Genomic DNA, 16647 nt, shown 5'->3' with positions numbered 1-16647 from the left:
AATAAATGCAGCCTTGGTGAGCAGACGAAACTTCTTTTAAAAACATTAAAAATCTTACTAATGTAATGTATGGATAAAAATCATGCAGTGTTTTGAACTTCCACAGGCATTGAATATATATATATATATATATATATATATATATATATATATATATATATATATATATATATATATATATATATATATATATATATATATATATATATATATATATATATATATATATATATATATATGGGTCAATGATGTAATGGGTCATTTTTCTGTCCACATGCCTTAATAATAATAATAATAAAAAACAAAGATATGACATCCAATGTACAACTAGATCTCTTTTATTGAATCCAAAAGGTTTTAATTATATTTTGCTCCATTTAAAGGTATTTAAAGTGTCAAAAGGTCATTCGGTTTAACCGTCCAAAGGCCAATACAGCCATTTCATTTGTGATTAAAATATCTGAAAATGTAATAAATGTATATATTTTTTATTCTGGCATGATTTTATAACATCATATATCAACATAGTGCAAAATGGTATTAAAAATATGTCTAGAAGTCGTTGTTTTGTTATGAGAAAGAATGTCCAGAAATTAATTTCATTGATTTTGGATCAAGTCATGTGGTCAGAATGTGACATCATTCAGACACCTGTAAAGGACCACATGGTCATGAAGCAAAGTGAAGTACTCTTTCTTAACTATTTGATAAATTCATGTTTTTGCTCATACGCATGTCCCGAAACATCAGGTCATTCGGTGCAACCGCTATAAAACATGGACAGTAATATATTAAAAACTTGAACTAAATGTAAAATGTTTGATTGTCCTTTTGCGAGCTAGTTAGATATCAGTTTGTTAACTGAAATTTTGGTTAAGCCAAATGACTTTTTTGGTGAAAAATTTTGTTAATAAATGACGAAAACAGTGTTAATTGATTATAATTTTTATATACTTTTAAAATCCTTATTCATCAATGACCCACAATATATCCAATATATATACCTGACCAGCATGATTTTTATCCATAAATTATTATAAATAAAGCACAGTTCTTACATGATGCACATTTCTTGGCACAACATTATTCACAAAACAAAACTCGAGTCACAAGTTCATATTCTGAAGATGCTTTTAATAGACTGAAAACACACAAGGTCATGTTTAGCATGACGAGGCAGTTTAACTTACACGCAATGGCACTGAAGCGACGGACCTGAGGGGAGACGCCATATTTATGTGTCACGAATGAAAACAAGGCTGACAAAACATTGCAAATATATTTGCAAAACATTTCCACTTGGAAAAAACAAGACACTCGCATCAAATTAAATATGGCGGCTACGGTCCATAGAGTCACTGTAAACACTGTATTTGTGCAGTAAGACAGCGATTGTCAATCAAGCAACAGTTAATATCTACAGGGGAATAATATGGAGTGTGATGCATCATGGTACAAGTACCATAACTTTTAGCTTTCATAACGTCTGCAGGAGTGTCAGTAACACTCACACTTCATGGCACTTTAAGGAGGTTGCATAGAAAAGATCTCTGGAGGATTGTAAACCGTTACTGTGCACAGAAATCACTGATGCACAAAGCATGCTGGGATAGAAAGCGCTGTAGTGTTATATGTGCATTGCACATTCAAGAGTGTTCAAAAATGTGGTACCTTCATATGAAGTTCTAGAACAGCTTTAGAATTCCAGAACTGATTCTATTGGTGGAATTATCGTAATAATAAGATTCCATCTAGTATTAAAGATTAACATTTTGGAAGAATATACATAATCACCCTGTCATTTTGTAACATACGGTAATTCAGACAAAATGAACACAGCATAAGATTTCTGCAAATACAAGCCAGTTATTTTACTATCTTTCTAGAATTCTGTCAAACTGGTTGAGATTTGACCAATTTTCGTCTGTCACTGTTTCTAAAAATGAAAACATCTAAGGTTTGACTATTTGTCATTGTGTGTTTAATGGATGACTATGAATTTCTTTGCAAATATAAATGTCTTACAGATTTAAGTGGCACATTTACTGCGTTCAGTCCTTCCGAAAGCGAAAATAACACAAAACCTGTCTACAGCAGAACTGTAATGCTGTTATTCCATTGGCTCAGAGGATGGAGGTATTCTGGGAATTCTTCTGTAGTGCTTCACTGAATACATGCATTAATATATAGCTAAAAACGGCATCATGGGAGTGTTTGGGTGAATGTTGAGATGACCGTGCTGTTGCTTTGTTTGTGTTTTCTGGTTCTCTAGCTCTCTTCCGTCAGGAAATATCCCAGTTTGGCAACACTCATCTCTCTCCGCAGACGCATCACTTCCCAAAACATCTGCTGAACTGCAATCAGAGTTACATACTTTATATAATATTAAAATGTTATAAATAAAAATCATATTATATATTTAAATTTTTTTTGTATATATTATTTTATGTCATTTTGACATATAAATAATAGTAGATATTTTATTTTATTTTATATACATTTTTATATAGCATTAAAATATGTAATGTAATATATATAATAAAAATAATATATTATTTCCTATTAAATATTTAAATATTCCATATATTCAATTTAATATATAAAAAAATAAAAATGATATATATTGTATATAATAAAATATTTAATGTAATTTTAAAATATGTATAAATAAAAATAGATATACATATATATTAAATAAAATATATTTCTGTATAATTTGATTATATTTTTAAATATTTAAATAAAAACAGATATACGTATATATTTAATAAAAAATAATATATTTATTTATAATTTGATTATATTTTTAAATATTTAAATATTTCATATATTAAATTTAATACATAAATAAAAATATATATTATATATATATATATATATATATATATATATATATATATATATATATATATATATATATATATATATATATATATATATATATATATATATAATTTGTATAATAAAATATTTAATGTAATTTTAAAATATGTGTAAATAAAAATAGATATATGTATATATTAAATAAAATATTTCTGTATAATTTGATTATATTTTTAAATATTTAAATAAAAATAGATATATGTATATATTTAATAAAAAAGACATTTGATTATATATATTTTTTATATTAAATAACTTTTGTATAATAAAATATTTAATGTAATTTTAAAATATGTATAAATTAAAAATATAAAGATATTTAATTATATATTTTTAAATATATTTAACAATTTTATATATTGAATTTAATATATAAATAAAATTATATATAAATGTTGTATTTAATAAAATAATGTAATTTAAAAAAATGTATAAATAAAAATAGATATAATATATTATTTTAATATTTAAATATATATAATATTAAAATATTGATTGTAATATATATATATATATATATATATATATATATATATAAATTATTTCATATTTTATAGAAAAAGATATTTTAATGTAATATTGAAATATTTAATATATATATATACACACATATATATACACAAATAAATGCACACTTTCTTACTACTTATTTGTCTTAAACTTTTATATATCAAATATATTTTCTTAACACACACACACACACACACACACACACACACACACACACACACACACACACACACACACACACACACACACACACACACACACACACACACACACACACACACACACACACACACACACACACACACACACACACACACACACACACACAGCCAAAGTGAATTCTAGTTTACAGTTGAACTCACCATCTTGTCTGACGAGGCCCTGCTGGATGTACCTGATGTAAGTGAAGAAGTTACACACCGCTGTGATCTGAAATAAACATCTCATTTAATATCAGACTGCTTGATAAATGCATTAATAAAGAATGAGAGCGAGTGACATAGACATGTACCCGTGCTCTGCTAGATGGAGATATATAGTAGTAATTCTCTTTATCTCCCAGTTTGATGCGATGCCGGCAGGGGCGGGACATACCGCTCAACGCACACTTACTGTTCAAGCAAAAGAGAACACTGGATAATTAGGCTGTCAATCAAATTACTAAACACTCTCAACGGCCAATGAGACACAAGCAGGACAGAATGAGATTTTAATTTGTAAAGAGCATTCACGTCCTTATAGAGCTCGTAATTACAACTTGTAAGCAGGTAATTTTCTGAGAACTCTAGGTGTGTATACGCCATGTTGTAATTATGAGATTTCAACTTGTAAAAAGCGTTCATGTCCTGGTAGAGCTCAGCTTTCAAGATGGAGATTTTCTGAGAGCTCCTACTCGTACCACCTGACTGCTGCAGATTAATTTAGGCGTTGATAGTGTTAAAGGCATAATTCCAGCTCTCAGTAAAACTCAAAATTACAGTAATTATGACATGGTGTGAACACAACTAGAATAAACATAGAAAATTTTCTCTTCACTTGTGTGAAACTGATCAATATATAAATATATATATATATATATATATATATATATATATATATATATATATATATATATATATATATATATAATTTATAAATTATATAAATTAATATAAAGCTCACATTCTAAGTTAAATAAGAATTTTTTGTCTTCATGTTTCAGTGTTTTTGCTGAAAGTGATCAGTTTCACATTGCACATCGCAAGCCTTTTTTTTTTTTACTTAATTTAAATAAATAAATAATTTTATGAACATTCTCCAGACAGAAAGGACCATATGATGTGTTAGTGTAAACAGGATTTCATGCACATTCGGTTCTTGGAATCACTTACGTTTCTATGGGTGTCCGGCAACCGCTGTGAAAACAACCCCAAATCAAACAGTGATTAAAGCATGATTAAAGTGAGATTAAAGCGTGACTTCCCAGATCAAAGTGCAATTGCACTGATTTATGTGTATTTGACGCCCCCAGGCAGAATTTAAAGAGGGTCCCACATGCTACAGGTCAAAACTTTGGCCGGTGAAGCAGTCAATCTCCAGAGTTAAATCAACTCTGCTCAGAGTACATATGGTCCCTCTCTATATAGTGTTAAAGTAACACTGAAGCAGAGTTAAAGAGATAATTAAGTGATGATTGAGCATTAGTGATGAACACCTGCTGTTAACAAGCAGAATCTCTGAAGAGAACTACAAATGACTTCCAGCCACAGCCTAAGACGAAATCAACTGAAGATAAAAGACATTAAATCTCTTAAGATCTGATTTAACAACTCCACAAACAGCATATTATCTCATTAACTTTAACTCTGCTTCAATGTTATTTTAACACTATATAGAGAGGGACCGTATGTTCTCTGAGCAGAGCTGATTTAACTCTGGGGATTTTGTTGGTGTGGCTGTTATTTATGCACTCAAGCATGCAGTATTGGGAAATGAACTTGCACTTAAATGTTTTTCCAACCACACTTTTCTGTGGCATGCATTATCGTGCTACTGTTGTGGCCACAAACCTCAGTAGCTACTGGAAACATTGATTTTTCAGGTAGCATTTAGTTACATTTGAACTAACTTTATTTAATGTTGTTGAGCATGGGTAAATTGATTTCGACACATGCAAGATTCTTCATTTGATTTCTTAAATTGGCCAAAAGTGTGAAAAAAAGGTGACAGATTTGTTTTGTTTATACAGAGTCAACATGCATCCATCCATGACTTACTTTGGTCCTCCGCATTCGATGGCTTTGACCGTGGGCAGCGACGACATCGCAACCGGCTCGATGGTGAGAGAGTTGTTCTCCACCGCGCGCTGGACAGACTGAGACAACTGGAGAAAAACCACGAGAGATCGTCAGAGAAAGAGAAAACAGAGAAAGATCGAAGAGCAGATGTATACTTGTGTACCTCAGCACATGTGAATGACAGGCAGGGTCCGATGTCTTCCCTGTACACCCTGCTGATGAACGCCGAGGAGCGATCCAGACCGGGCGCCTCCTTCCACGAGAGGAACTCGGCAAACAAAACCGAGTCCAGCTGGATCAGAGAAACACAGACACTTAGTTTATGCTTTTTAAACACTCAATTAATTTATGCTCTTTTCATTTTTTCTTAAATGTGTTCATTGCCATTTAGTTTTGTTTCTCTGCTGAAAAAAAGCTGGTTTGCTTGGTTTGGTTCAACGCTGGATTTGCACAAAAGATGAACATGACGGCACATGCTAGTGGATGAGTTGAATCAACTCCACAGCAACTACATAAATGTATTAACTAGAAACGTCCTAAAAGTTGTAACTTCTTCCTGAGTCTCTCCATCAGTGTCGACTCCGGTTTGAACAATGTAAGGCTGAACACCGTTACTGACAATCCTCATTTTGGCTGCGTGAGATTCTCCAGCTTTGTTGTTGTTTAGGCTGGATTAAGCTTTTTTTCACCAGGGAAAGAAAGCAAGCAAGAAAGAAAAATAATTTAAGTTCTAATTTGGAACCCCTTGTACCCTGTTGCCATAGAGACCTGCCAAGCAGGGTTCCAGCAGGGTTCACACACAGGTCACACTGACCAGCTGACCAGGAATCAGACACACAGTATCAGAGAGAGGAGAACAGGAACTGCACAGACCAGAGAAACACAGGCCGATGAGGAAGTGAGGAGGAGGAAAAGAGAGGAAGAAGAGCAGGAAATCAGTGAGGGTACAGTAAAACAGTAGGGGTGTAACGGTACGGGCGTCACGGTTCGGTTCATACAGTCAGACGACGAATACAGTCACAGGCGATCCACACTCCAATCCAGAAGGGGGCGCACCTGGTAATGCAATGCTGTTTGCTAACCGCCACAGGCCAAGAAGAACAGACGATCTAGATATGCGTGTAATCTCTCATCCACAGTGTTTCAACCGCGGAAAGTCATCAATAAAACAGCTTGAGAATAATATCTCACGTAGCATTACATTTACCTCAGGCAAGTCATTCAGTGTCCACAGCATGTTAGTTCACTAGAGAAATGAACTCTGGAGGGGAAATATATGCACTATATTAGCTTATATATTCAATATATTTACTTATGCCTTAATTATTTAATATCCATTTAAATAAATTGTAATGAAAACAAAACTGTGGCTTCAATACCGAGGTACGTACCGAACCGTCATGTTTGCGCACCGTTACGCCTCTATAAAACAGTGATCAAACCTTCATCATGCAGATACAGACCAAAACTAGTCCCTAAAAGCCAGTGATCTTGTTCGGCAGTGTGTTTGTACCTCTCTGTCCTCCCGGTTTGCCGCGACATCAGTCGTCACCGGCTCCGTGTGCAGCTGTAGAGCACCGCTGGCGCTCTTGTTGCGCGTGTGGCCTCGGGTCCGGCTGGAGCCCGGAGACAGCAGCTGAGGATGGAGCTGGGGGTTCGGGGAGGAGGGTGTAGAGGTCAACACCAGGGTCTTCAGAGCAGAGACCTCCGCCTGCAAGACGTCAATCTGAGAGGACAGACATGTTTTCAGATTAAAGAGACGACAGTGAGCAGATAGTGAGACAGAAAGAGTGAGACGGCACCTTGCCCTGCGCCTCCTTCAGCTGCTTCTCAGCGGCCGCTTGCTTCACGTTGGCCTCTCGCACCATCTTATGGGCCTCCTAGAAACCAGAGGTGAACGTATGTGGGTTTGTGACATGAAATACTTTTGGGAAGTGGACATGCTAAACTAGAAGGCAAATTGATTATTAAAAAATTGGTGAAACAGTGACCAGTTGGATGACCACTTTGTATACATTTTAACCTAATATAATGTAATAAAATTATCTACAAACATGTCATGTGTTTTTATGGCACGCATATTAGTCTCACTGTTGAACTCTTCATTACCACACAATAGTCTTCTATGTTCAATCTACTGTCAGCGATGATGTCACATTAGTCCCGCCCACCTCAAACAGACTGGCAGTCAGTTCCTCCAGTTCCTGCTCGAGCTGATTCCTGACATGAGACAGTCTGACACACTCCTCGTCTTTCAGCTTCAGCTCCTTAAAACACAGACAGCAGTACATAAAACAGATTAGAATTGAATAGGAGAACATTTTAATGGTTCGTTCACATTTCAAAGCAGTTCACATTAGATTGTACATTGATGTCTATATTGTCTTGGAAAATATTAAATAACTAATAATCACCAGCATCACTGGATATAACAATAAAACAATAAATAACTTTAATTCAAAATATGTATATTATCTTATTAAACTCTTACACTCGAAAAAACACTCTTAAAAAACTTATTGGTTCTTTTTTGGCATTGATGGTTCCATGAAGAACCTCCAACATCCATAGAACCTTTCAAATGCACAAAAGGTTCTTTATAGTGGAAAAAGGTTCTTTAGATTATTAAAATGTTCTTCAAATTAAGAAAAACTGGTAAAGAATGTTCACGAAAAGGTTCTTTGGGGAACCAAAAATGGTTCTTCTATGGCAAAAAAAAACTTTTTTGGAACCTTTTTAAGAGTGTATATGCAGACATATCATTAAAGTCAGAATTATGAGATACAAAGTCAGAATTGCGAAATATAAAGTCAGAATTGTGAGTTATAAAGTCAGAATTGCGTGATATAAAGTCAGAATTAAGTCAGAATTACAAGTTATAAAGTCAGAATTATGAGTTATAAAGTAGGAATTACAAGTTATAAAGTCAGAATTAAGTCAGAATTGCATGATATAAAGTCAATTATGAGTTATAAAGTCAGAATTGCGAGATATAAAGTCAGAATTACGAGATATAAAGTCAGAATTGCGAGTTATAAAGTCAGAATTACGAGATATAAAGTCAGAATTGCGTGATATAAAGTCAGAATTGCGTGATATAAAGTCAGAATTGCGTGATATAAAGTCAGAATTACGAGATATAAAGTCAGAATTGCGAGATATAAAGTCAGAATTGCGTGATATAAAGTCAGAATTGCGTGATATAAAGTCAGAATTGCGTGATATAAAGTCAGAATTGCGTGATATAAAGTCAGAATTACGAGATATAAAGTCAGAATTGCGAGATATAAAGTCAGAATTGCGAGATATAAAGTCAGAATTGCGAGATATAAAGTCAGAATTGCGAGATATAAAGTCAGAATTGCGAGATATAAAGTCAGAATTGCGAGATATAAAGTCAGAATTACGAGATATAAAGTCAGAATTGCGAGATATAAAGTCAGAATTACGAGATATAAAGTCAGAATTACGAGATATAAAGTCAGAATTACGAGATATAAAGTCAGAATTACGAGATATAAAGTCAGAATTGCGAGATATAAAGTCAGAATTGCGAGATATAAAGTCAGAATTACGAGATATAAAGTCAGAATTGCGAGATATAAAGTCAGAATTGCGAGATATAAAGTCAGAATTACGAGATATAAAGTCAGAATTACGAGATATAAAGTCAGAATTGCGAGATATAAAGTCAGAATTGCGAGATATAAAGTCAGAATTACGAGATATAAAGTCAGAATTGCGTGATATAAAGTCAGAATTGCGTGATATAAAGTCAGAATTACGAGATATAAAGTCATAATTGGGAGTTATAAAGTCAGAATTACGAGATATAAAGTCAGAATTGCGAGATATAAAGTCAGAATTGCAAGATATAAAGTCAGAATTGCGTGATATAAAGTCAGAATTGCGAGATATAAAGTCAGAATTGCGTGATATAAAGTCAGAATTGCGAGATATAAAGTCAGAATTGTGAGATATAAAGTCAGAATTGCGTGATATAAAGTCAGAATTGCGAGATATAAAGTCAGAATTGCGTGATATAAAGTCAGAATTGCGTGATATAAAGTCAGAATTGCGAGATATAAAGTCAGAATTGTGAGATATAAAGTCAGAATTGCGTGATATAAAGTCAGAATTGCGAGATATAAAGTCAGAATTGCGTGATATAAAGTCAGAATTGCGTGATATAAAGTCAGAATTGCGTGATATAAAGTCAGAATTGCGTGATATAAAGTCAGAATTGCGTGATATAAAGTCAGAATTACGAGATATAAAGTCAGAATTGCGAGATATAAAGTCAGAATTGCGTGATATAAAGTCAGAATTACGAGATATAAAGTCAGAATTGTGAGTTATAAAGTCAGAATTACGAGATATAAAGTCAGAATTGCGTGATATAAAGTCAGAATTGCAAGATATAAAGTCAGAATTGCGTGATATAAAGTCAGAATTGCGTGATATAAAGTCAGAATTGTGAGATATAAAGTCAGAATTGCGTGATATAAAGTCAGAATTGCGAGATATAAAGTCAGAATTGTGAGATATAAAGTCAGAATTGCAAGACATAAAGTCAGAATTGCGTGATATAAAGTCAGAATTGCGAGATATAAAGTCAGAATTGCGTGATATAAAGTCAGAATTGTGAGATATAAAGTCAGAATTGTGAGATATAAAGTCAGAATTGCGTGATATAAAGTCAGAATTGCGAGATATAAAGTCAGAATTGTGAGTTATAAAGTCAGAATTGCGAGATATAAAGTCAGAATTGCGTGATATAAAGTCAGAATTGCGTGATATAAAGTCAGAATTGCGAGATATAAAGTCAGAATTACGAGATATAAAGTCAGAATTGCGAGATATAAAGTCAGAATTGTGAGTTATAAAGTCAGAATTGCGTGATATAAAGTCAGAATTAAGTCAGAATTACAAGTTATAAAGTCAGAATTACGAGTTATAAAATCAGAATTATGAATAATAAAGTAGGAATTACAAGTTATAAAGTCAGAATTAAGTCAGAAGTACAAGTTATAAAGTCTGAGTAAAGAATTGCGTGATAAAAAAGGCGCAATTACCTTTATTATTTTTTTATTTAGTGGCGGAAACAAGCTTATAGATATGAACATTTTAGCCGATACCGATAATTTGTACCGATATATTGGCTGATAAATCTAAATATAATAAATTTAATTTTTGAGAGCCTGATTACAAAAACAAAAGTCTCACCATTAAAAACCATGTCCTAAGCACACAATTATAATCTTCTCATTATAATTTTATGTTGCTTATATGACAGATTTGCACTGCACTGTATTTTCCTTTTTGAAGTGATTTAAACATATTTCAAGCAATTCAAAACCATTATGGTGAACAGTGAACATCTGAAGTGCCTCAACTGAAGTAAAAATCCATTATTTATCGGCTTTAATATATCGGCCACATTTTCTTATCAGGCCGATAACATTCAAAATGAACATATATTGGCCGATACTGATATGGTGGCATCCCTAACAGCTGCTATTTTGTTGGACTGACTTGACGTCACAACAGTCAAATGAGCGCTTTCAAAAATTAATAGTTTACAACTTGCAATTATGGTTTGACAAACACGTGAGCAGTTTTTTACTACCAGGAAACACATCATTTGTAACTTGAAACCATGTTCTGGAGAACACTGATCTGAACTTCAAGAACCTTTTACATTGAAAAATGATTCTTAGCTAAATGTAAAGTCCCCCCAAAACATTATTTGAATAGAATAGAATAGAATAGAATAGAATAGAATAGAATAGAATAGAATAGAATAGAAGATGTGGCACCTTTTGCGCAGCATCCAGCTGTTCTCTGAGGAATTCTGTTCCCTTCTCCTTGATCTCCAGAGAGGAACTCCGCAGACGCGACATGTTGTACGTCTCTCGTCTGTGAGCTCCTGCCTCCTCCGGGGGCATCTTCTTCCCCTGCCCCCCATCACCCCCCAATCTGGGGCTCGGCTCTGGATCCAGGTCGACCAATCTGCGGGAAATATCATTATTATGTTATAGTCATGATGATTTGGTCCAAATTCATGTGAATGTGGCCTAAGAAAACTCAAGCAGAAAGAAATTTTCTTTTTCTTTTTTTTTTTCTTTTTTTTTTTTTTTTTCATATTATGGTTCAAAACTACATAAACACCCATTTTCCCTAAATCGCTCAGCCCTAGGAGGATATCACACTTAACACAAATCTTCAGAGACAAATATGATTGTAGGATTATAAAAACTCAAAAAGATCCCACTGTGATTCCTAACTGTCCTTATAGCCTAAGAAAAGATCCCATCAACTTCAAATGACATTAAAATCAATCCAGTCATGAAAATATAACGCCACAGACTTCTTTATATAGTATAACAGAGCTGTCTGTGGATGAATTCACTCTCGTGTGTTATTGTGATCAGAATCAGCGCTGTGTGAACTTCAGGGCGGTTTATGTAACTCAGCGCTCCGCGGTAGTCGCGGCATTTCCCGTGTGCGCTCCCCGCCCTTACCCTCACCGCGCCCGGCTACAGGACTCCCCGCGACCCGCGGTCACCGAGCACCCGCTCGCGCGTCCCGCTGACGTCAACACAAAGAATGTAACAATCTAACAAAGTTACAGTGTAACATAGTAGCAGCTCCGTTTCCCGAAATCAAGAGTAACAAAAGTACCAGTAGATCCCGCTGAGGTTTGCCGAACCCGACTGAGCTCTACAGCAGAAGTCTGATCCAGAAGAAAACACTCCGGAATCCGGATCCGAGCGACAAATCTGTGATGTTTTGTTTTGGGTACGACAGTTTGGCAGACTTTCCTCTGAGATTGAGCAGGAAAAATGTCCAGCTGTCAATCATGGGTCACATGACTCCGCGGTGGCATCCAGGAATCACGTGATGTGCCCCAAAACAAATGGTTTCAGTGTTTCTATTCTATTCTATTCTATTCTATTCTATTCTATTCTATTCTATTCTATTCTGTATGTTATGTATTCCTGTTCTGTTGTCTCTGTTCTGTTTTGTATGTTATGTTTGTGTTATGTTTTTATTTATGTTATAGTGTTTGTTCAGTTCTGCTCATGTTTGTTCTATTGTTATGTATGTTATGTTATTTTGTGCTATATTGTTTGTTCCATTCTGTTATGTTGTGCATGTTATTTTGTTATGTGTTATGTTTGTTCTATTTTTATGTTATTTTATATTATATTGTTCAGGTTTAGTATGTCATGTTTGTTCCATTCTGTTATTCTGTGTATGTTATGTTTTATGTTATGTTATGTATGTTATGCGATGTGATGTGATGTTATACGATGTTATGCTATGTTATGTGATGCTATGTTATGTTATGTTATGTCATAATATGTTATGTGAAGCTGTTATGTTATGTCATACTGTTATATTATGTTATGATATGTGATGTTATGTGATGTGATGTGATGTGATGTTATGCTATGCTATGTTATGTTATGTGATGTGATGTGATGTGATGTCATGTCATGTCATGTCATGTCATGTTATGTTATGTTATGATATGTGATGTTATGTTATGTTATGTTATGTTATGTTATGTTATGTTATGTTATGTGATGTGATGTGATGTGATGTGATGTGATGTTATGCTATGCTATGCTATGCTATGTGATGTGATGTGATGTTGTTATGTGATGTGATGTGATGTGATGTGATGTGATGTGATGTCATGTCATGTCATGTCATGTCATGTCATGTCATGTCATGTCATGTCATGTCATGTCATGTCATGTCATGTCATGTCATGTCATGTCATGTCATGTCATGTTATGTTATGTTATGTGATGTGATGTGATGTGATGTGATGTGATGTGATGTTATGCTATGCTATGCTATGCTATGCTATGCTATGTGATGTGATGTGATGTTGTTATGTGATGTGATGTGATGTGATGTGATGTGATGTGATGTGATGTCATGTCATGTCATGTCATGTCATGTCATGTCATGTCATGTCATGTCATGTCATGTCATGTCATGTCATGTCATGTCATGTCATGTGATGTGATGTGATGTGATGTGATGTGATGTGATGCCATGCCATGCCATGCCATGCCATGCCATGCCATGCCATGCCATGCCATGCCATGCGATGTGATGCTATGTGATGTTATGCTATGTTATGATATGTTATGTGTTGTGATGTTATGTCATAATATGTTATGTTATGTGATGTGATGTGATGTGATGCTATGCTATGCTATGCTATGCTATGCTATGCTATGTTATGTTATGTTATGTTATGTTATGTTATGTTATGTTATGCTATGCTATGCTATGTTATGCTATGCTATGCTATGCTATGCTATGTGATGTGATGTGATGTGATGTGATGCTATGTGATGCTATGTGATGTGATGTCATGTCATGTCATGTCATGTGATGTGATGCGATGCGATGCGATGCGATGCTATGCTATGCTATGCTATGCTATGCTATGCTATGCTATGCTATGCTATGCTATGCTATGCTATGCTATGTTATGTTATGTTATGTTATGCGATGCGATGCGATGCGATGTTATGCTATGCTATGCTATGTGATGCTATGTGATGCTATGTGATGTGATGTGATGTGATGTGATGTGATGTCATGTCATGTCATGTCATGTCATGTCATGACATGTCATGTCATGTCATGTCATGTCATGTCATGTCATGCGATGCGATGCGATGCGATGCGATGCGATGCTATGCGATGCGATGCGATGCGATGCGATGCGATGCGATGCGATGCGATGCTATGCTATGCTATGCTATGCTATGCTATGCTATGCTATGCTATGCTATGCGATGCGATGCGATGCGATGCGATGCGATGCGATATGCGATGCGATGCGATGCGATGCTATGCGATATGCGATGCGATGCGATGCGATGCGATGCGATGCGATGCGATGCGATGCGATGCTATGCGATGCTATGCGATGCGATGCGATGCTATGCGATGCTATGCGATGCTATGCGATGCTATGCGATGCTATGCGATGCTATGCGATGCTATGCGATGCTATGCGATGCTATGCGATGCGATGCGATGCGATGCGATGCGATGCGATGCGATGCGATGCGATGCGATGCTATGCGATGCCATGCGATGCCATGCGATGCCATGCGATGTCATGCGATGTCATGCGATGCGATGCGATGCGATGCTATGTTATGTATGTTATGCTATGCTATGCTATGCTATGCTATGCTATGCGATGCGATGCGATGCGATGCTATGCTATGCTATGCGATGTTATGTTAATTAAATATTCCTAATTCTGATGTATTTTCAGACAGTGATATTGTGTGTCTACAGTTCTGTAAATTCAGCAGAATTATAGTTTACATCCTCTTTTTATTCATATGGATAAAAAATTGTGGGTGGAAGATTTTGCTCTGTCACCATTTTTAACAGTTGTTACATAACATTTGACCGCTTGTTGTTAAAGCTATCAAAAAAAAGAGAAGAAAGTATTACTATGGTATTTTTGGTTAGGTGAAGTCTGGACGTACCTCCCGACCGGGCATCTCTCTTCCTCTGCCGTATGCTGGTCCGTAAGATCACCATTGCCGAAGAACGTAGCTGATGAGTATACTGCTATCCCAGAATTCCCTGCCACCAGCAGCTCGTACCCTGGAACAGACCTGGAGCGTGCCGGAGGAGAGGAGGAGAGCTGCACATGATGGATTCCTTCAAAAGTGTCCATCACGGAAAGTAAATGCACTCACTTGCCCTGAGAGTGTTCACTTCACCCGCATTTCTTACAGCCAGCCTGGGTACGACAGAGAGAGATACAGAGAGATTACATTCAAGTTCAGAGATTTTTACTTTTTACTGCATCACTGTTTCCATTCAGCTTATCAAAGTGTAACTAAAGCATTGCACCATAACCCAATGTTTGCAACAATGAAGTCAGTTAAATATCTACATGCTCTCTAAGCTCTTTAGAAAAACCTCAACAGGAAACTATTTAACCATTGAAACGGAGTCAATCTACAACATTTATCCTTATTATTTATGTATAAAATAATATATTATATACAGTAGAGGTCAAATAGTGAAGTTTAGGCATTTAAACAAATAAACATTATGACATTAAATGAAGAAGAAATAATTCTCTTCATCCTGCAGTCAGTAACATTTATAGTTGCTTTTAACATACATAGAGGCAACGTTGCTCAAAATGTTTCCCTGTTTATCATCACCTTTAAGTGTCATTTTTAATCATGCCATATAATCAGATCCACTGAAAGTCTCAGTCTTTCCATGTCAAACACAATGACTGAACGCAGCAGAAAATCAGTCTTACCGCAGTGACCTCGAGCGACTCTTCAAACACTTTCAGTTTCTCCATTCCTGTGAAACACCCTCAGATGATGTTTGCATGTTTGGAGGATCTTCACATCGGTTGTTTAGACCCTGAACGCAGTCCAGCTCTTGTGGTCAGGCACGGGTTAATGAAACACAACGGGGCCACACGCAGAGCTGCATTTCCTCCACTAGAGGGCCCTAGAGAGCACTAAACACCCGCTGAGGGCCTCTGTGATCAGAAAGGGTTTATTGGAGCCTAAACTCCTCATGGAGGATTCAGGAACTGTTAATTATTGACATCACATTTACATTACATAACTGCAGTCAATACATGACGACTCTATTGATGGAGCTGAATGTGTGTGTGAGTGTTTGTGTGAAAGATTTGCTCAGATTAACAAACCCCCCAGTTTTGCACAATGCCTCTTTGTTAGTGGAAAACAGATTAGCAGGTCAAGTGACCGGAGGTGTGGCGTCCCTGTACTCGTCTGCTCCATCCGTCCTTCTGAACGGTTCCGGTGAAGACCGTCAAAACATCACACGCTGTGAGTAGAGCTGCTTATTTCTGATAGATTCAGTGTTTGAGGCCTACAGACCAGGAATAGGAGCAGATGCATTTGCTACATTGGATTTACAGTCT

The 16647-nt window shown here is 35.5% G+C and overlaps 1 protein-coding gene across 1 annotated transcript; it reads right to left on the bottom strand.

The window, feature by feature from the left end:
* Window positions 1–657: 657 nt before the first annotated feature.
* Window positions 658–15669, bottom strand: rab3il1 (RAB3A interacting protein (rabin3)-like 1). Its single transcript, XM_067380293.1, has 11 exons — window positions 15209–15669; window positions 11489–11681; window positions 7841–7936; window positions 7472–7549; window positions 7183–7395; window positions 5833–5961; window positions 5649–5755; window positions 4764–4787; window positions 3905–4004; window positions 3756–3822; window positions 658–2354 (listed from the first exon to the last, which is right to left on the bottom strand). Exons 1-11 carry the CDS (start codon window positions 15400–15402, stop codon window positions 2269–2271), a joined length of 1287 nt encoding a protein of 428 aa, XP_067236394.1. The 5' UTR covers window positions 15403–15669; the 3' UTR covers window positions 658–2268.
* Between the last annotated feature and the right edge of the window lie 978 nt (window positions 15670–16647).

Source organism: Chanodichthys erythropterus, chromosome 24 (assembly GCF_024489055.1).
Source record: "Chanodichthys erythropterus isolate Z2021 chromosome 24, ASM2448905v1, whole genome shotgun sequence".
In the NCBI taxonomy this organism is placed as follows: Eukaryota; Metazoa; Chordata; class Actinopteri; order Cypriniformes; family Xenocyprididae; genus Chanodichthys; species Chanodichthys erythropterus.
Note: the sequence above shows the minus strand (reverse complement) of the source record. Positions and strands in the feature narration are given on the sequence as shown.

What these genes read in the sequence shown, in the direction of transcription:
- rab3il1 (XM_067380293.1), bottom strand. Translation starts at nt 15,402, where the DNA reads ATGGACACTTTTGAAGGAATCCATCATGTGCAGCTCTCCTCCTCTCCT. An exon ending in GAGAGATGCCCGGTCGGGAG is followed by an intron (nt 11,682 to 15,208) that starts GTACGTCCAGAC and finishes TATTTCCCGCAG; the next exon opens with ATTGGTCGACCTGGATCCAG. An exon ending in TGACTGCCAGTCTGTTTGAG is followed by an intron (nt 7,550 to 7,840) that starts GTGGGCGGGACT and finishes TCTGGTTTCTAG; the next exon opens with GAGGCCCATAAGATGGTGCG.